This window comes from Euleptes europaea, chromosome 16, assembly GCF_029931775.1.
Source record: "Euleptes europaea isolate rEulEur1 chromosome 16, rEulEur1.hap1, whole genome shotgun sequence".
Lineage (NCBI taxonomy): Eukaryota > Metazoa > Chordata > Lepidosauria > Squamata > Sphaerodactylidae > Euleptes > Euleptes europaea.
The window spans coordinates 46,653,148-46,674,814 of record NC_079327.1 but is presented as its reverse complement, the minus strand read 5'-3'; the positions used below and the strand labels follow the sequence as shown (position 1 = coordinate 46,674,814).

At 45.1% G+C, this 21,667-nt stretch overlaps 1 protein-coding gene across 1 annotated transcript in view; it reads left to right on the top strand.

Annotated features, from left to right (window-relative positions):
* Positions 1 to 20,909, top strand: part of MAP3K15 (mitogen-activated protein kinase kinase kinase 15) — a 101,009-nt gene extending 80,100 nt beyond the window's left edge. The window contains exons 21-30 of the mRNA XM_056861742.1: positions 1,302 to 1,485; positions 2,468 to 2,645; positions 4,899 to 5,073; positions 14,082 to 14,267; positions 18,012 to 18,117; positions 18,755 to 18,965; positions 20,115 to 20,227; positions 20,372 to 20,469; positions 20,548 to 20,624; positions 20,712 to 20,909. Of these exons, the coding sequence (XP_056717720.1) occupies positions 1,302 to 1,485; positions 2,468 to 2,645; positions 4,899 to 5,073; positions 14,082 to 14,267; positions 18,012 to 18,117; positions 18,755 to 18,965; positions 20,115 to 20,227; positions 20,372 to 20,469; positions 20,548 to 20,624; positions 20,712 to 20,793 (1,410 nt within the window). The 3' untranslated portion in view covers positions 20,794 to 20,909. The remainder of the gene's footprint in view (positions 1 to 1,301; positions 1,486 to 2,467; positions 2,646 to 4,898; positions 5,074 to 14,081; positions 14,268 to 18,011; positions 18,118 to 18,754; positions 18,966 to 20,114; positions 20,228 to 20,371; positions 20,470 to 20,547; positions 20,625 to 20,711) is intronic.
* Positions 20,910 to 21,667: the final 758 nt, after the last annotated feature.

Here is a 21,667-nt window from a genome sequence, read left to right as displayed (position 1 = left end):
GGCTTCAGAACTTTCCCAGGGTAAGAGGCCAGAGATATTCCTGAAAAGAAAGGAAGATCTCTGTTTTCTGTGGTAATGCACAAGGCACATATAATGCAGTGCTTACATATAACATATACAGAACCAATTAGGCCTATTTATGGAGACTCTTAACCAAGTAAACATATTATCTGAAATTGGCAAAGCCAGAGAATAACTGAGTCTTCCATAGAACATTAATACAGTCTTAAGCTTACGCATAATGAATTATACGTAACACATAAGCTTTGCATTGCTGACTGTGAAAATACACACATACTTTCAGCATGTATGTAGCATTCCTGATCTCAACAATGATCAGAAGTCCATAAAATAGAATAGATTAAATACAAGCTTATGCAATTGTATCCTCTACACACAACATTGGGTAAAGATAACACATATTGAAACATATAAATATCCTGAACATAAATTCAGTTCCCATGAAGTTAAGATGATTTACAGATGACATGGCAAGATAAAAGCATGTCTTTTGTCCTGAAATATTGCTATGATACCTGGAATGATTTTAAGATGTTTTTACTAATCATATCTTCCCTCCCATTATATTAATCATGTTTTGATAGGGATTCTGTAATGATTATACACGAACCATGTTTTTACAAGATTCTGTAACTGTGGTATACTAAATGAAATAGAGATACAAGTTGAAAGGTTTAAACTCTCATAGAGAGAGATATTATGAAACATAGAAATTGCTTATAAAGATTGTTTGAAACTGCTTGCATATATCATAATGTATTTTATGACATGTTTTGAGAGTGTGTAAATATTCGCATGCATATATATATTTTATGTGAAATAAATGTTATTTAAAGGAAGTCCATTGTTTATAAATTTTCTGGCACACTTCAATAGAAAGCCTACAGTAGTAGGAATTATCATTGACTCCTGTCTGTGAGGTCTCGCTGAATAAGATAACTTCACTTCTGAGTAGGTGATACATTCTAAGAGTGTAGACCCCTTAACGACATGAGCCGTGACAGAAAGATGTGGTTTAATGTTGGGGCTAAGAATAAAACTTAGGAATAATAAACAAAAAGGGCTAATATTAAATCTAGGAATAAAATAGATTAAAATAATATAATGCAATATAACATAACAACAATAATATAGGAATAATTTAGTATGGCCTGACTTGAGACCTTTGGTCAAGTGAGTTGACGATTAAAGGATTATTGAATTGCATACACAGAAGTAATATGATGTTAATTTAACTTTCCCTGTATAAATGACATGAACCATCCTTCTGTTACTTGCAGGTCGGAATGTTCAAGATTCACCCTGAAATCCCTGAATCGCTGTCTGCTGAAGCAAGAGCCTTTATTTTGCTCTGCTTTGAACCTAATCCAAACAAGCGCATCACAGCATCTGACTTACTTAAAGATGGCTTCTTGAAACAGATGAACAAGGGCAAGAAAAACAGAATTGCATTCAAGCCTTCAGGTAAGAAATTGTTGTCCGTGGTGTCTACAGCACAACCAGGGATTACATAAAGACATTTGAGTAATTATTCTTCAGGATTCTGGGCATGTAAAGAGACAAAACAATGAAAAGAACCTCAATGTAACAAATTGAAAATAACTAACTGGACATTGTCGAAGGCTTTCACGGTCAGAGTTCATTGGTTCTTGTAGGTTATCCGGGCTGTGTAACCGTGGTCTTGGAATTTTCTTTCCTGACGTTTCGCCAGCAACTGTGGCAGGCATCTTCAGAGTAGTAACACTGAAGGACACTGTCCTTCAGTGTTACTACTCTGAAGATGCCTGCCACAGTTGCTGGCGAAACGTCAGGAAAGAAAATTCCAAGACCACGGTTACACAGCCCGGATAACCTACAAGAACCAACTAACTGGACAGATTATTTTTATCCAGCTGAAAGAACACTGTTGTTATTTATTCCATAAAGGAAGAACAAAAACTAGACTAAGATTTTCCGGAGTAACTTTTTGACTGGGGAAAAAAGTTTTTTTGAGAAACATTACAGTGATTTAGGCATGTCTTCACGTTTCTCACTGGGTTGTGTAGCAGGAGAAAACCAAAAATATTTGATAGTTGGGAACTTCCCTGCAAGTGCTGATTTTGTTTCACCAAGAGAGAGAACAGTCACACAATTACAGTGTTCACCGTTGCAAAAGTGAAGTTATAGCAGCTGGGGGCTTGCTGTAGTTGATGTAGTGGTCTCAGCAGCTGGCAGTCCCTTGAACCATGAGTAATGTGACCCGGAGGGTCCTAATCATCAGTCTCTTCCAGCACAGGTTTTGGTTTCACATCAAGCCGCATATTTTATTTCTTATTTACACAGGCAATTTATGCAATTTCATTTTTTTCATAATTTTTATTACATTTTATTATAGCTCAGTTGCTTGATTTGCTTAAAAGATGGGTGAAGTTACTTGTTTATTCCTGTTTCTGCTCTTTTGCTGTAGATTATAATCGCAGCACTTCGCTTCCTCTGCCAATCCAAGGGGAACATGCTGGCAGCAGCAGTAGCGAGCACGGCTCAATCTCACCAGAGTCTGATGTGCAGCACGACATGTTCTTTGAAAAAACAAAGCGCTCTGTGTCAGAGATTCAGGCAAATCATCCCATTTCCCACTTACTAAGGTGAAACCTGTGTGATGTAAAAATCAATCTTGAGTTCACACAAAATCCAGTTGGTTTCCTGTTCTCAAAGTTAGCATACTGAAATCCTCATAGAAATCATATTGGTCGATGTCAAACATCAACTTTAAATAGACTTTATTTAGGTTTCTGCAAGAAGATTTTCACTGTAATGCCTTCTGGAGAAAATCAGGATCTTTTTCAAGACAGAATAGGAAACATGTTCACTCTAGATTAGTGAGTTCCACATTAAGAGCATTCTGTTATTGCAGTAATTGTTGAGCTTTGGGGTTAGGTTACATAGAGGTCTGCTTCCTTGGCTGGTTTAAAAAGGAGCGTTGGTGATGACCATTGGCTTACACCAGCACAAACTCTAATCCAGTAGTTCACAACTCAGACATGGGCTAGAATGGTCCTTGCTCTGAGATAAGAGGCAGTATCAGTCCCCACCCATCACATGACCTGGCTCTGCCTCTCCAGGGTCCCCTCTTGAGGTGGTTTACAACTAAAAACAATGCCTTAAAACTTTACTGGTCTGATTTACTGTACCAATAAATATTATTATTATTATTATTATTATTATTATTATTATTATTATTACAATGCCTTAAAATAATAACAATATCAGAAATTAGCAATACCCAATGTCCTTCATATGTTTCTCCTAACATACTCACATGGAAGATAACTATGGGTTTATTTACTTAGTAGTGAATGGCCCTTTGGAGGTACTAAATGGTAGGTTTAAAAATATCCCCTTTTAGATATACACTATGTGTATGTGGCTTGTCAACATGATACGCTACAGCATATAATCATAAATTGTCTTCCGCATAACAGCCCTCGTAAGAAAACAATTCTACCCTTGATTGATAAAATGAAATCTAGCCAAGAATCCTCCGCATGATGGTAGATATGTACGATGAAGTATGAGTATAAAATATGTTTGAAATATTAGACCGAAGTAACAGTAGTGAGATTATATTAAGACTACCTTGACAGGGGGTTATAAGCTGCACAAGAGATTAATATAAGTATTGCAAATACCATTAGTATAATAAGGGTCAGAGTATCATTGGGGATATAGTAGGGGACGTGGGTTGTCCGAGGCACGGGCCATGATTTGCTGACACTGTTTTGTTCTTTTTCGTTTTTCCCTTTTCTTTTTGTGTCCTATAAAAATTTAATAATAATAATAATTAAAAAAGAATCCTCCGTATGCCGGTTTTTAATGAATGATTCTATTCCTGAAGTCACATTACAGGTGGCGGATTTCCTGATGGAAGTTGTCAAGACTAGGACCAAAGTTTATATTCTGTTTAAATTGAAAATGTATGGACAGAGAATTTTTGTGCGCTGTTTATGCTATGTTTCTGAGTATATGCCAATAAAGGTCGATTGATTGACCTGGCTCTGCCCTATTCTATAGCAGGTCATCACTTGATGGGCCAACACGTGTCACACGTTCCTGTGAAGGAGCAGCCTGTGGCAGAACTGAGCTATGCAAGCTTTGTACTTAGATAACATTTCAAAGAGTATCATGGAATTATGGGGATGAGAGAAGAGGCTCTAAGCAACAGCACAGAAAAACCTGTTTGGTCTCACTCTCTCTCCCTTTCCAAGGCTTGAGATTTCAGGTGGGCCCAGCACTTTAAAAAGGCATGAGAATTCTGCTTGGGCTGGATTAGGAAGGAGCTCTCTTTCCCTACATGCTTGTTACAGATCCCTAGAGCTCCTCCACCTGACTTTTGTGAGCAAGGCAATAGCAAGTACTCTTCTCACCCTTCCAGGAGCACTATGGTTTGTCCTTCAACATTTCAGGAACAGCTACAGGGAGAAAAATGAGAGGACCAGAATGCTGTGGAACCCTGTGGTTGCTATGGAGCCCACAACACCACCACAGCAGAGAGGCACTGATCTCTTGAAATCTGCTGAGCCTAAGGCATTATGATCTCCATAGCACATTCAGTGTCTTGGCCCCCTACAGTGGGATATCTCATGGAATAAGCCATCCTGCTGTGAGACATCTGGACACATCACCTCTGACAGCCAGGACACAACTGGCTCAACTCACAGATGTCTCATGGGGGCAGAGTAGGGGTGTTAGACCATGGCCTGCGGGCAGACCCCTATATATAGTTTAGTCCATCATTTGCAGAAATTCAAAAATCACTTTAGTTGAGGTTAGCATTCATATATGTGTTATCCCCAACCTGATTCTTTGTAGTGAACAATCCTGTCATTTTCTGGTCCTAGTGTTCCTGATGAGAGCTCAGTCTCAGATGACAGAAGTGCTTCCCCTTCCCTTGAAGAAAAGGATTCTGGTCTTTTCTTATTACGGAAAGACAGTGAACGACGTGCAATTCTGTATAAAATCTTGAAGGAGGAACAGAATCAAGTTGCTTCCAACTTACAAGAGTGTGTGGCACAGGTAATAACACTTTGAGGGGGCTTTCTTCTTTTAGAAAAAGAAAGGCGAAAATGTCACACTCCTCCCACCCTTGGAAACACTGCTCTGGATTTAAGCCCCGGTCTCATCCGGTCATAGTAGGGCTAGCTAGCCGCATAACTGGATAGTGAGCGAAACTTTCTTTAGTCACATGTAAACAATAAATACGTGCTTGAAAATGTAGGTCTTACAGGTCTACAGTAGAAACAAGCATGATTGTTATCTAAAGCTGTTGATTATCTCACATAAAAGCCACACACTACTTGTTTTAAAAAGCATTTCACTCATTCCAAGAGAGAAAATATTTCATAAGACCTTTCCCCCAGCGTTGCCCAATATTTACACATTTTTGTCTTTAAAAGCCCTCCAAGTTTTGTTTTTTTAATTTGTTCACGTCCCTACCTTTGCCGTCAGATCACTTACGCATCCCTGATGAAAAGCTGCCCTCTACTGTCCTTACTGTGAACTGGCACATTTGCAACTGAAGCCTGCAGCACAAAGACAAATTACATCAGTAGTACGGAGGCTAGAAGTGACACAATTACTGCATCCAGTTTATGAGAGTTCATCATAGGCTGACTAGTACTTGACATGCCACAGTAGCCTAATTCCAGTTAATATGAATAGATGTAAGAATGAGACTTGTATCCAATGTAGTTGTTACTCTGCTTGTTCCCGTGAGGTTGATCATGCAGGTGTTCTTGCCTCTTGGGAGCAAATTCCCCTATCCCGTTCAAATTATGGGTGTAAGATATAAGTCGTAGCAGCTAAACAAGGTCCTCATTCAATCAGGATCTGAAACCCATTTACATCTTGGTTAATTGGTAACTCTGCTTAGTATTCAACATTGTTAAGGTTGGTGCCCCTTAATAATAGTTCAGGTGAGATAAGGGAGTTTCCTCCATGGAAGTGATGCCGCTGTCTAATATCTTCACTCTGGAAATAGACAGGTCGTATCAAATAAGTACCTGCTTTGAAAATTGCCAAACCATCTGTGTATTTTGCATGAACTGCTAAATAATTTGTAGAAAATGACTAAGCAAGGAAGTTGAAAGTCTGAAGGAGTGGTTCCCATACTTTTGATACCTGGCATGTTCATTTCCATGGATTAAAATTGGAGCCACATTTCAATCATTTCTGATACTTTTTCTCAGAGGGAGAGGTAGGAAGAAAGAAAGGGATTCTAAATCAGCCTCCAAAATGACAAGTATCCTCCTCCTTAAATCTGCAGAATTGCCTTTGGGCATTCCTCCTGCCAGGGCTTGCGTTCTAGGCCATGGGATTCCCCTGTATGCCTGTCAGCATACAAGAATTTGTGTCAGGATACATAGCTCTTAAAATGCCACAGTAATATGAGCCTATTCAACATAGCGCTTGATTCCCTGATACAGTTAGTCCCTTTCTTCTGGTGATGTTACGGCACTTATATTAGTAGAGAAGCTGGGGTGTTGCCGAGTGCTGGAGGCATCTCACATAGTGCCTTAATTATTTAAAACATGCTCCAGGTTTTCTCATTGCAAAACCATACGCCCATTCCTGAGCCTAGCAGCGCACGGGCATGGCATGATCGAGGCTCCACCGCAGCACCTCCCAAGAGGTTTGGTGGCTGCTGCAAGCAGGAAAAAGGGCTTTTAAATAGTAAAAAATAAAAAATGGGGAGGGGAGGGGGGAGAAAGCCCCATAGAGAAAAGCGATGCTCTGCCAGCAAAAACCTGGCACAGCACTGCTGAGGTAGGGGGGGTTCCCAGGCTGGAAGAGGTTAGGAAGCTGTCTATCAGCAGCTCCACCCCCCGGAATGCCCTGGGAACTCCCCCCCGGATGACAGCATGAACATTTATGCCATTGGGACACTGGCTGGAGGCTGAGCTGGCATCCCAGGGCTGCACTGCTGTTACATTTGATTAATATAACCTATCTTTCCCATTACGTTTTTTAACTTATTGCTGTGAAAGAAGCTGTAACGAAGAATTTCTGGTCGCCTGCTAAGCAAACATACTCAAATTTGAATGGTTGATATTCTTGTTCATCTGCGTGGCTTCTATGCAGTCCCACATTGGGACTGCGCAGGCCAGCCACGGATAAGATTTGTCAGCTTCTAGCAAAATCTAAGAGAGTGCTCCCCCTCCCCTTGGGGCATGCAATCTCCCCGCCCATCAGTTACATGACCCAAGGGGGAGGGAGCACTCTTCCCTCCAGTTCTCTTTCTGCCGCCACAGAGAGAGAACGTGTTAGCTTCCTCTGTAGCCATGGAGTCCAAGAAAGCTCCACTTTTCAAGAAATGTACCTCTTGTGGTACCAAGATGGCGAAGACTGATCCTCACCTTGAATGCCTCCTTTGTTTGGGAGAAGGCCACATTCCTGCAACTTGTAAAAGTTGCTCCAAACTTACCAACAAGGCCCTGAGGGTTCGGTCGACTCGCCTGCTTTCTCATCTTTACAAGGGGTCTCTTCGTGCACAAGGTCAATCTGCTGAGCCTGGCCCTTCGTCCGGTAAGACACAGTCCGAAGCGGGACCCTCAACAAAAAAATCCAAGCGAGGTGGCCTGTCTAAAAAGCCCTCGTTGGTCATTATTCGACCGGCAAAGTTTCCTGCTCCGGGTTTGCAAGATGGCTGCGGCTCTTCGCGCCATGCGTCCCGCTCCAGATCGCCTCTGCGCCAATCACCTTCGCGTTCGCCGAAGTCTCTTCGACGCCGATCCCAGGCCAAGTCATCTCATCCTTTGGCGGCGCTCGCCTCCGAAGCAGCTGCGCAGCAGCCCATTGCTATCGAGGATTCGCCTCCTCATTCCCTGGCTACCCCCTCGGTTCCGTGTCCAAGCAGGGCCCAGGAAGACTCAGCTGAGTTCAAAGAGCACCTCCTTCATCTCTACAAAGATGTGCCTCCGGTGCTTCCAAAGTCCCCACTGCCTGATGATAAAGGGCCTCAGGCAGAACTGCAGAGCTTCAGGAGGGTGCCGTTCAGCCACCCCCTCATGTGAGCACCCACCAAGACTCCTGGCAGTCGGCCAACAATGTCCAAGTGGAGTCACTGAAAGGTTCATCCCATCTCGAACCTGGCTAACGGCCTCGGCGTTGATCGTCTTTTCGACGCCGTTCTCGAAGCCCGGCTTCGTCCAGATCCAGTCGGTGTCAGTCTGCTTCGCACAGTCGCCGCCCTACCCGTCGGAGCCGATCCTCTTCTCGACGTTGATCCGCCCATCGTAGATGTCGGTCATCCTCTCGTCGGAGCCGATCCGCTCGTCGCAACCGTTCTTCCCGTCGGAGCCGATCCCATCGTCGGAGCCATTCGTCTCGTCGGAGCCGATCCAGTTGTCGGAGCCGATCCGTTCATCGTCGGCGCCGATCCACCTTTCGCCACTCTCAATCTCACCAATCTACATCTAGACAGTCATCTACCGGACATAGCCGTTCACTCCGCTCACATACTCCAGCCACTCAGAAACGCCGTTCATCATCCAAACAGTCCAGTCATTCAGAGGCGCCGTTACTCCTCTAGGAGCCGGTCTCCTTCCCGTTGACGCCGAGATGTTTCTCGACGCCAATATCCTACATTCGGGCTCTTCGGTTGACCGTCGCCGTCGCCCCCGTTCACGTTCGCCTTCTGGGGGCTCTCGTCGGCGTCGACACACACCGTCTCGCCATCCTGATGATCATTATAAAGATTCTGTCCGTCCAAGGCAAGCGCCACTTCGCAAGCCTCCTCTATCCAGGTCTCCTTCTATATCAAGGGACACTGATCATTCCAAATATGATGCCTCCTTCTCTCCTGGGTCGGATGAGGATGAGGAATCCTGCGCTTCAGTTCCCTCACCCGAGGACACTGTTGGGGACTCTAAACCAGTTTCTCCTACGGGAGATGTTCGCTATTCGCGGAACAATTAATCCGCATGGCGAAGGCTCTAAAAATTGTGTCCTGCGCCCAGCCCGTCCCCGGGCGGCGCGGACTCGGCCCCCACCCCGCCGCTCGCCGGGAGGCCGGGGGAGCCGCGGGCCGGCGCAGGCTCGGCCCCCACCCCGCCGCTCGCCGGGAGGCCGGGGGAGCCGCGGGCCGGCGCAGGCTCGGCCCCCACCCCGCCGCTCGCCGGGAGGCCGGGGGAGCCGCGGGCCGGCGCAGGCTTGGCCCCTACCCCACCCCTCGCCGGGAGGCCGGGGGAACCGTGGGACGGTGCGGACTCGGTCCCATCCTGGCGCCCTCCACAACCCCGGACCAGCTTACCTGGGGCCCAAGAGGGACGGGAGACTTCAAGGGCCCGGCAGAACGGGGGCAGGCCAGAGAGGGGGAGCGGAGAGCGAGGGAGGGGGAGGAAGAAGCCGGGAGGAGAGGCCGGACAGGAAAACTTCGGGGGCCTTAAGACCCAAGAGCCGGCTCGACAGGCTGGCTCTTCAAACGGCCCCCCTCTTTCCCCTGCAGGCCGAAGACCGCTCGGAGGGGCCGACGGGAGTTACCAGGAGGACTCCTCCAACAGGCGGATCCCGGAAGGAGAGAAAAAGCCCAGCCTATATGGTCTCGGGAGGGCGGGGCTAAGAGGGGAGGACGGGCTTAAAACGGGGTTGTGGCGTGGAGGCCGAGGAGGATGGCTGGCTAGGACGGGCTAGAGAGCTGTAGCCCAAAATCCTGGCAGACTCAAATGGGGAGGCAAACTCAGATTCCCCGGCTGAGTGGTCTGAGGCCGAGGAAACACCACAACCTCGAGTAGACATTCAAGCCCCCCCCCTCGGCTCCGCGCTTCCGAGCCCGGGGCGTGACAAATTGATTTTAAACCGGAGGATTCTGGTCCTGTAGATGATATTATGGATATCCTGCATAGCCCTGATGTACGCCCTGTGGCCCTTCCTATGATAAAAAGCATTCTCGAAGTGGTCCGTATCAACTGGGCTAAACCTGCCTCAGTCCCCTCATCCACCAAAAGAGCTGAGAATCTATATAAGATTCGCAGGGAAGATGGGGAGTTCCTCTACCAGCATCCCCCTCCTAATTCTGTTATAGTGGAGGCGTTGTCTGGTAAATAGAGGTCAGGAGCACATTCCTCTCCGCAGGATAGAGAGGGCCATAAACTGGATGCCCTCTCTAGGAAAATTTATACTTCTAGTGCGGTAGGCCTCCGCATTTCCAATTTCCTTGCGGTCATGGCCAGATATCAATACTCCCTTTGGGATCGTGTATCCCCTCAAATTTCCGTCCTTCCTGACGACCAGCGTCTTTTGGCGGTAGCCATTCAGTCGGAGGGCATGTCTTTAGCAAGACAGCAGCTCACGGCGGCACGCCACGTGGCGGATTCGTCCAGTAAAGCCGTTGCTTCTGCCATAGTCATTCGCAGACACGCTTGGCTACGTCAATCTGTGCTCCCCTATGATACTAGGTCACGTATCGAGGCCCTTCCGTTCGAAGGGACATCCCTTTTCGGCAACCAAACGGATACTTTCCTAGATCACTTGAAAAAGAATAAAGCAAATGGAAAGTCTCTGGGTATTACCCCTCAGGCGCCCGACTTTAAGCACCATTATTTTGGCCGACAAACTACCCAGTCTTCCCGCCCATACCGTTTCCAGGGTTCTTTTACACAACCCTCATTTCTCCCATCCTTTCCTCGTCCTCAACACGAAAGGAAATTCCAAAACGAACCTAGAGGACGTAAAGGCCCCAGATGGTCTCCGGCCTGTTTCAACAAGCCGAAGCAGGCATGACTAGACGTCTCCGTTTGTTTTCGTGATCACCGGTCTGCTTTCTACCATGCCTGGTTTGCGATTACCACTGATGTCTGGGTTCTGAAAATAATAAATGTCGGTTACTTCATAGAGTTTGATATGTTGCCTCCACATAGGCCCTTGGGCCGCTCTCCAACACCGGCCCCTGACCTACTTGTACAAGAGGTTGACAGTCTCCTCTCTAAAGGGGTTCCATCTTCCAACCAGAACCGTGGGTTTTACTCCCGCTTTTTTCTTGTGGATAAAAAGGGGGGAAGCGCCCTATCCTGGATCTCCAGGACCTTAATGCCTTTATTAGGACCAGAAAATTCCGTATGCTCTCGCTCCCAGAAGTGCTTTCCCTCCTGGACAGGCATATGTGGTTCGCGGTGTTAGATCTCCGCGATGCTTACTTCCACATCGCGATTCACACAGAGTGTCGCCAATACCTGAGGTTTGAATGCAGCGGAAAATGTTACCAGTACAATGTGTTGCCTTTTGAGTTGTCTACGGCCCCCAGGACCTTTACAAAGTACCTTGCGGTTGTGGTAGCTCACCTTGCCCTGAAGGGTTGTGTAATATTTCCCTACCTCGACGATTGGTTAGTCGTGGGTCCGTCTCAGTTGGAGTTGGCCACACAAGTAGATTTGGTCCTTTCAGTCCTTAACAATCTGGGTCTTTTAGTTAATTTTTCAAAGTCCAAACTTGTCCCTGCGCAAGTACAGACCTTCATTGGAGCACTCTTGGATGCTGAGCAAGCCAGGGCCTTCCTCCCTGTACAAAGAGGTCGTGCCATTCAGAAAATGGTGGCTAGGTTAACTAAGAAACGCTTTCAGACAGCCTATCATATTCAACAGTTGTTAGGCCTTATGGCCTCCACCACGGCTCCACCACGGCTGTGGTACAGTTTGCACGGCTCCATATGCGCCTGCTCCAAAACTGGTTCCTCCGGGTGTTCAGGCTCAATGTCGATCCCCAACACAAACGCCTATCTATTTCCAGATACGTTATTTCCTCCCTGCAATGGGGGGCGCATGATGCCAATATCCTCTTAGGCGTCCCTTTTCATTGTCCTTCCCCTGAGAGGCACCTGTTCACAGAGGCTTCCCTTTCAGGATGGGGGGCTCATTGTGGTAACCTTACACCACAGGGTACATGGTCGCACCTAGAATCCAGGTTGCACATAAATTTATTAGAACTTCGGGCCATCTGTCTCGCTCTGTCTTCATTCACAGGGCATCTGGACGGACATCACATTCAGATCGCTATGGACAGCTCCACCGCCCAGTATTATATAAACAAGCAGGGCGGCACAGGGTCAGTTTCGCTCTCCAAAGAGGCCAGCAACATTTGGGAATGGGCCATTCGCTCTCCAAAGAGGCCAGCAACATTTGGGAATGGGCCATCGCTACTCTCGTGGCGATTCACATCGCAGGCAAGAGCAACACGTTAGCAGATGCTCTGAGTCGCCTTCCCAATCAAACACATGAGCTCACGTTAAGCAACGACTGTCTCCACCAAATTTTCGTCAGTGGGGTTACCTGCAAATAGACCTTTTTGCCACACACCTCAACTCGTGTGTGTCACAGGTTTTACTCGAGGGCGGGAGACAGCCCGGGCTCACTGGGGGATGCCTTCCAAGCAATTTGGAACGGGGCTCTCTTCTATCTCTTTCCCCCATTCCCTCTATTTCACAAAGTCCTAGCCAAGTTGTCACTCCGTTTTGGCCCAGGAGGTCGTGGTTCGCAGTGCTCATGTCACTTGCGCAAGGGAACTACATCCTCCTTCCGAGGGATCCCTCCCACTCCCCCCCCAGACCTGCAACTCGCTGCCTGGAGGGTACAGCCCCAGGGCAGTGGTCTGACAGAGTAGCTAAGGTCTTATTGCACTCCTTGATGTCCTCCACACGGCGATCTTATGACGCTAAATGGAGACATTTTTCTAATTGGGCTAAGGTCAAAGATGTTTTGCCAATTATTTGCCCACTGTTTGATTATCTGTTAGCCCTCAAAGATGATGGCTTATCTAATTCATCCATTAAAGTTTATTTAGCCGCAATTTCTGCTTTTCACCCAGATATCGACTCCTTTTCAGTTTTTTCTCATCCCCTTTCCAAAAAAGTTTTTGAGAGGTCTCACTAATTTGTATCCTCTCGTCACTCCGCCCGTGCCTCAGTGGAGTCTATCCTTAGTCCTTTCACAGCTCATGAGACCTCCGTTTGAGCCGTTAGCCACCTGTGAAATGGCTCTACTATCATTTAAGGCAGCCTTTTTGGTTGCAATTACCTCGGCAAGGAGGGTAAGCGATTTATCAGCACTGTCACATTCCCCTCCTTATACTAAGTTCCACTCGGATAGGGTGGTATTGAAGCCAAAGATCTCATTTTTACCCAAGGTCGTATCAATCTTCCACCTTACCCAGGACATCGTCCTCCCTGTGTTTTTCCCTCACCCTTCCTCCGATTCTGATAGAGCGTTACACTCCCTCGATGTCCAAAGAGCCCTCCTTTTTTACATTAAGAGGTCTCAGAATTTCCATAAGGATGACAACCTTTTTGTTTGCTTTGGGGGACACCGTAAAGGTCGTTGTGCTTCTCCTCAGACCCTCTCGAGGTGGATCACGTCAACCATCAAATTGGCCTATGATCTTGCTCACCAAGAATGCCGTCCTATGATTAAGGCACATTCTACCAGAGCGTATACGGCTTCCATTGCCTTTTCTTCCAAGATAGATCTCCGGGACATCTGTAAGGCTGCCACCTGGTCCACGCCCTCCACGTTTATGAGACACTATGCTGTGGATGTGGACTCAGCAAGAGATGCAGCCGTGGTACGTGCCGTACTGCAGGGTTTATTTCGGTGACTGTCCCACACCCACCGTCCTGGTAAGCTTCCTCGCTACTCTCCCAATGTGGGACTGCATAGAAGCCACGCAGATGAAAAACAGAGTTTCACTTACCTGTAACTTGTTCATCTGGTGGATCTTCTAGGCAGGCACATATCCCTCCCTCCTTCCCCACTGTGGGACCTCTCCGCTAGACCGGTGGTTGGTTCCGTGGCGGCAGGTTGGAGAACTGGAGGGAAGAGTGCTCCCTCCCCCTTGGGTCATGTGACTGATGGGCAGGGAGATTGCATGCCCCAAGGGGAGGGGGAGCACTCTCTTAGATTTTGCTAGAAGCTGACAAATCTTATCCGTGGCTGGCCTGCGCAGTCCCAATGTGTGCCTGCATAGAAGATCCACCAGATGAACAACAGTTACAGGTAAGTGAAACTCTGTTTTTTTCCCATATTCTGACTTTTTTCCAGAGTTCTGAAGAATTGCATCTTTCAGTTGCTCACATCAAGCAAATAATAGGAATTTTGAGAGATTTCATACATTCTCCTGAACACAGAGTTATGGCGTCAACTATATCCAAGCTGAAAATCGACCTGGATTTTGACAGTACTTCCATCAACCAGATTCATCTAGTGTTGTTTGGATTTCAAGATGCAGTAAGTGGATTGAAACCCTGGGACTGGGAGCAGAGGCAAGAGCTGTGCTTCGGCAAGCCACATGCACAAAGACTGTGGCCCAGGCCACACTCTGTGACTTTCACTGCCACACAAACAGATAATGATTGTCTTCTACTGTTCTGAAAGAGAGGGAAGGAGAGCAAAAGCGAACTGTGGAATATTATGTGTTGGCAGCTCAGCTTTTTGGCACACTCAGGTGTTACAATTTCCATAGAAGAGAAGTGAAGATGCAGGGCAGAGCGCACAAGGGAACAGTTTCAGATTTCAGCAGACATTTTTAATTCACTATGTTAGAGCTTTAGAAATGAATATTATAGTTGCTGGGGTTGGGACCCTTTACATATGAGTGTTGAAAGCCTGAAGTAAGTGGAGATTCAGTCACTATGCACAGCTAGTATAAAAGCAGTATTCCAGAACTATTGTGGCAATAGTTCTCTTTGCAAAGGCAGCAACATCTTGATAATCATAGCAATAATGAAGCAACTGAGATTGTTCAGCGGTAGTTAGCACCACCTAGCCTGAGTAAGCTTAGCAATCATAAGATAAGAGGCTGGTCTTCTAGTGGATAAATAGCAGGAAGCAGGAATAAATGGGTAGTTCTCACAGTGAAGGGAAGTGAGCAGTAGGGTCCCACAAGGATCGGTATTGGGACTGGAGCTGTTTAATTTGTTTGGGATTGGGGCTCAGCAGTGATGTAGCCAAGGTTGCGGATGATACCAAATTATTCAGGATAGTGATCAGAGTAGTGATTATTCAGAATAGTGAAACAAAGGCCAACTGTGAAGAGCTCCAGGAAAATTTTGCTAAATTGGATGAGTTGCAAATCATGTTGCAAATTAAGTTCAATGTGTAAGTGCAATACATATCGGAACAAAAAACATTCCTGATTTTAAATAGCATTCTGATGGGGTCTGAACTGTCTGAGATTGAAAGAGTTCTTGGGGTTGTTGTGGAAAGCTCAATTAAAATGTTGACCCAGTGTACGGCACCAGTGGAAAAGGCAAATACAGTGCTATGAATTATTAGGAAAGGGATTGGGGGGGGGGGGGAGGACTAATATTGTAATGCCCTTGTATAAAGCTATGATGTGGCCTCATTTAGACTATTGTATGCAGTTCTGGTCACCATATCTCAAAAAAGGACACTGCAGAACTGGAAAAAGTACAAAGGAAGGCAACCAAGAGGATTAGGGGTTGAGCACCTTTCCTATGAGGAAAGACTAGAAACTCTGGGATGTCTCAGCCTAGAAAAAAAGATGGCTAAGGAGAGACATTATAGAGGTTTATAAAGTTATGCATGGGATTGAGGAAGTGGCTAGAGGAAGCTTTCTCTCTCCCCCACCCCCCAATTATAATAGAACTCAGGGGCACCCAATGAAATTGTTGGGAAATAGGTTCAGAACAGATATAAAAGGAAATATTTCCTTACTCAACTAGTAATTAAACTCTAGAATTCACTGCCAGTAGAGACAGTGATGGCCACAAGCATAGAAAGCTTTAAAAGATTCATGGAGAAGTCCATCAGTGGTTACTGGTCATCATAACTGAAGGGAATCTCCATATCCAGAGGCAGCAGAGCTCTGAATATTAGTGCTGGGATGTAGCCTCTATGCAGTTTGCCCTTCAAATCAACTGGTTAACCATTGTGGAAAAGGTTGCTGGACTAGATGGACCACTGGTCTGATCCAGCAGTCTCTTCCTTACATTCTGAATTCTATTCACCAGGTTTGAATTCTTCAATTACTGTAAGGCGAAGCACATGAACTTGGATCTAGATAAGTTGCTGGACTGGAAGGATTGCTTTATTTCAAACAGAAAAGACTGGATTTCCTTTTTGTGAAATGGTTCTTTTAATTACCGTATTTTTCGCTCCATAAGACACACTTTTTTCCTCCTCAAAAGTGAGGGGAAATGTCTGTGCGTCTTATGGAGTGAATGTGTGTCCCAAGACGGACCCTAGCCTGGTCCATCCGGGGCAGGAGCCGAGCAGCCGGACAGCCCGCAGAAGCCGGGGAAGACCAACCGGCTGGGCGCGCCGGAACGGCGGGAGCAGGCGTTCCCCACCCCGATGGCCAGCTGGGAGGCGGGCGGGGTCGCACCAGAACAACATGAGCAGGCGTTCCCCACTCCAACGGCCAGCTGGGAGGCGGGCGGGGCCGCACAGAGCTGGCTGGGCGCGCCAGAACAACGTGAGCAGGCATTCCCCGCCCCGACGGCCAGCTGGGAGGCAGGCGGGGCTGCACAGAGCTGGCTGGGTGCGCCGGAACGACGGGAGAAGGCGTTCCCCGCCCCGACGGCCAGCTGGGAGGCGGGCGGGGCCGCACAGAGCCGGCTGGGCACGCCGGAACAACAGAGCGGAGGCCGAGGAGGAGAGCGGTCAGGAGTTCTCTAGCTGACGTCAGTCAGAGTGAGAGACCCTGGCTTCCACGGAGGAGGAGAGCGACTCAGATTTTTTCTTGTTTTCCTCCTCTAAAAACTAGGTGCGTCTTATGGTCAGGTGCGTGCTATGGAGCGAAAAATACGGTAAATTGTGTATTTAGAACTTCGGTTTTGTATTTTAGAAAATAATGTTTTCTGGGGTGAAGTTCCTTTTCTGCTTAGTATACATGAACTGCTATTTGAGAACTGCTGGTGTACAACAGTGGCTAACTGTGTAATCCTATGCACAGTTGCAGCCTTCTGAGTCAATTGAAGTCAATAAGTTTAGAATGTTGCCGCTCTGCTTAGGAATGCACTGTAAGATAATAACTATGATGTGGGAGGTTCCAGTTCCGGTTTAATTTCAGCCATAAACCCACTAAATAACCTTTAAGTAAGACACAGCTCACAGACTCAGTGTCTTCCCCCCCACCCCGTGCGCATTATGGGGATAATACAGGACTACCTTACCAGGGGTGTTATAAGGATCACAAGAGGATGTTTGTGAATACTGAAAAAAACTATGAATACTGTTATTTAAAATGACATGTCCAGCACAACTATTTCTTATTCTGGACTTCTGATATATTTTGTTGAGAATATTTATATACCCTGTTCTTCTCCCAACACAGTGAGGTCCCAGTTCAGATGACAATAATACAAAAAAATTCAAAAATAACCAATCTATCAGAATCATTAATACATATTATTAAAAACAGGAAATTAATTGAAACATATAACTAAAACAGGTAAGCCAGAAGCTTACCTGACTAAATGACTAAACTGAGGCTATTGTATTTTGGTCACATTATGAGAAGATGAGTCACTGGAAAATACCATCATGCTAGGAAAAGTTGAGGGCAGCAGGAAAAGAGGAAGACCCATTAAGAGATGAACTGACTCAATAAAGGAAGCCACAGCCCTAAATTTGCAAGATCTGAAAATAGGACATTTTGGAGAACTTTGATTCATAGGGTCGCCATGAGTCGGAAGCAACTTGATGGCATTTAACACAAGCCAGACGCTGTGCCAGATGCTCTTTTAAATAGTTCTGTCTTATAGCCTCACTGGCACACCCCCAAAGCATGGGCCCTACCCCTTCTGAGAGGCCACTTTATAGAAGCAGGGCAGCGACAGAAAAATCCTGGGCCACGAGAGTTTGTATCCGTGTCAGCTAGGAGACCCTGCTGTGAGGAGCACAATTGCCACACAGGTTCATAGCCAGAGAGGTGGTATTTCGAGTATGAAGCTCCCAAGCCATGAAGGGCTTAGAGCTGAACTATTTTATTTGGCCCTTTCTTTGCAGGTGAACAAAGTACTAAGAAACCATTTGATCAGGCCCCATTGGATGTTTGCTATGGATAATATAATACGACGTGCAGTTCAAGCTGCTGTCACTATTCTTATTCCAGGTAAGTTAATGCAGAGTTAATGAATAGGTAAATGACAACATTAGAAAGCCCCTCGCAAAACTGAGCAAGAGTGCATATACCAGCAATTCCCAGTGTGTTGTGACAAATTAAAAGGTTTGTATATGTCTGTAAAAAGTGTGCTGCTCCCCACTCATGCACAAATGCATATGTGACAGTGCAATCCTACGCGGAGTTACTCCACCTGTGAGGTGGTCTCAGCTAGACTACTTCAGCCCCAACAACTAGTTGTACTTAAAATTTGTTATACTGAAGACCACTATTCAGTTTGCTTGTTCCAGTAGACTATCACATTTTCGTATGTTCTGTCGGGAACCACAAAGCACATCTGGATTATCTGTACTACTACATTTGATCTCCAATTCTATTATCCTATTCTGTTATCTTATCCTATTCTGAAAGACGTGTGCATACTTCTGTGCTGGTGTGCTTGGGGCTGTATTTAAAAATTCCATTTCAGCTGCTAGTGCTGCTGAAGTGAGTTTTCACTTTACATTTTAAAACTTGAACTGACATTTTTTTTGCCGTCAAGCTGATTTATGGTGACCCTGTAGGGCCACTTAATTTCAGAAAGCCGCCTTGGATACCTGACTATTATGATACTCTTTCATTTGTGTAGAACTTCGAGCTCATTTTGAACCAGCATCAGAGACAGAAGGAGTAGACAAAGATGCAGATGAAGTGGATGAAGATTACCAGCCAGGAGAGCAAAAACGACACCAGGAACCACTGAACACCTCAGGAATGTGCACACTCTCTACTTCGGTGTGCCCTGACAGTCAGCAGCAGTTAAGCTTTCAATTAGGCAAGCTTAAGCAAGAAACAAACAGGTAAATAGCTCCCCTGAATATGCTTAGCTTTCTCAGTCACATAGCTGGACACCTGTATGAATAACTGGAGGTGATCATGAAATCATGTTAAATGAGATTGTGACTGAATGATTACAGTTCTTTCCCTGCTCATCCGAGTCAATTACCCAAACAGTTTGAGGGGGGTTTGCACTTCTTAAAACCCCATTTCAGAAGCATTCTCTAATGCAACTTAGACAATAGTTTTATACTTCAACACTGGTATACAATCATTAGACTCTCTAATGTGATATTAGGATTAGATCCCATTTGAGCACCTTAATTTAATCCTCGGGTGGACTTTTTCAGTGATCCCAGATATCCAGAACATCAAAATTTCCCCCTGGTGTCCACATTAGAAGATCCTGGCAAACTTTAGCATACACAGAGTGCACTTCCCAAAAGTGTGCATGGAACTTAGATCAGTTTCCCGATTGCTCATGTAGGCTGCTGACATGGGGAAAATGTCGAGGAGAGAGAACTGTTCTGTCATTGGAACAAATTGCTAAGAGTAGAGGGGATCCAATATTAAATAGGACAGAGGTTGGAGAATCCAAGAGCTCCATACGCAGCCTCTATAACTGCTCTTCTTTTACACAGGGACATCCTTTAACTGCACAGATAGCTATTCTTTGAGGGCACCCTGTGCACACAGCTCCACAGGGCTTACTTAGGGCTGAATACAGTCCTTCACAGACTGTTAACCCAGAAGGGAAGCATGAAGTGTGCCTGCAGCTTCCGTCATAACCAGACACGTTTACATTACATATACATTTTTCAGAACAAAAGCTGTAGAACTTGTTAGATTTTGTAAAAAGAAAGAACTAGAAAAATAAAACAATACTTGTGTGCAAAGTGCCATCAAGTCACAGCCAATTTATGGTGACCCCGTAGGGTTTTCAAGGCAAGAGATGTTCAGAGGTAGGTTGCCATTGCCTTCCTCCGCATAGTGACCCTGGAATTCCTTGATGGTCTCCCATCCAAGTATGAACCACGGCCAACCCTGCTTAGCTTTCAAGTTCGGGCTAGCCTGGGCCACCCAGGTCAGGGCAAAATTATATACCCCTCTGCTAATATTTCCCATTATGTTAAATGTCTTATGTCAGACCTAGTCTGTATTGCATTTAACAGGCTGCTGGAGAGCCTGCTGCAAAGAGAGAGAGAGTATCAGATGCTTTTACGGCAAACATTGGAGCAAAAAACACAGGATTTGCATTTCCTTCAACTACAGTTGAAAACTACTGGTAGGTGTGAGAACATAAGTGACGGCATTTTATCTTGATGTGAGGTCACATTAGCAGAAGTATGATTTGAACTGAATGTTTTTATTAAATTTTCGAACAATCAAGGTAATGAACCTGGCTAATACACATTTTGGATTGTTTCAGAAAGTCAACTGTCTTCATCCACACTTGAGCACAGTGTAGACCAAGACCTTATCCAGTGGCTGACACAACAAAACGCAGACTCAGATGCAATTGAGAGGGTAAAATTAAAAGGAAGGTTCACATTTCCTCAACAGCAGTCATAATCTGAATAATGCTGAAATTAATTTATTTTGCAGTTTGTTCAAGAGGATTACACACTTGATGATATTCTTAACAACATCACTAAAGATGATTTGCTATCACTTAGACTCAGGTAAAAAAGGGATTCAATTGTTCTAGAGATGCTTTGAGATCTGTTTTTTTAATCTGGACTCTAAAAGTTTTTTTTTTCCCGATACAGAGGTGGTCTTCTCTGCAGAATTTGGAATGCAATATTAAAACACAGAAAAATGAGTAAGAAACAGTTCGAAATGGATGGTTAGAACATCATCATAGTTATGCCATATGCTGCCAATGGGTCCGTGAAACAAACTGAGCAAACATTCCAACTAAGTTATTAATTTGTGTATGTACTGTATATATACTGTTCTTTCAAGCTGGTTTAGTCTTTGGAATTGTTTCATTCATCCTTGCACAATATGCTGTTTTGTGATTTCTTTTTAAACTTAACCACATTTCATTGTAATAGTTAAGCATCATATCACACATCAATATTTGAAATCATGAACATTTTTCAAAAGTATGTTAAGTGCAATCACTGGAAACTTGCTTGCGTTTTTTTAATATAGATAAGTTTTAAAGTAAGCTTGACATGTGCACTTTTTAACCATTCGTATTTAAAGTTAAGTTGGTTCAATTCTAGTTGCTTTTCACAACTTTTACCACTCTACCATTATTCATCAATACTTTACTGCGTTTAAATTTTATGAGTGAAAAGGGCATTAGTCAAAACCTTCAGACTACCTGAACATTTTGTAGTGATCCTAAAGGACAATTGAAGTTTAAATATTCAATTGTAAAGGCACTGAAAAGTTTTGCAAGATTAAAATTCAAAATAGAAGCAGTGGGTTGGTCCAAAGCAATTTCACTTTGCTGGCAGAGTGCTCAATCCAATCCACTGAAACTAATTTAACATTCTTTAAAAAATGGAGAGGAGGGTCAGAAAGCACACCAAAAGTATATTTTCAGGAGGCTTTAATATATTTTACTGTACATAAAGATTTCATTCATCCTCTTTTGCCAGATAAGTTTGATAAACAAAGCAATACAGATCATGACTAAGCTTGTTTACAAATTAATAAACATTGCTTGATATAGTTCTTTTGTTGAGCAGTTCAGTCTCGCAGGACTGTGTTA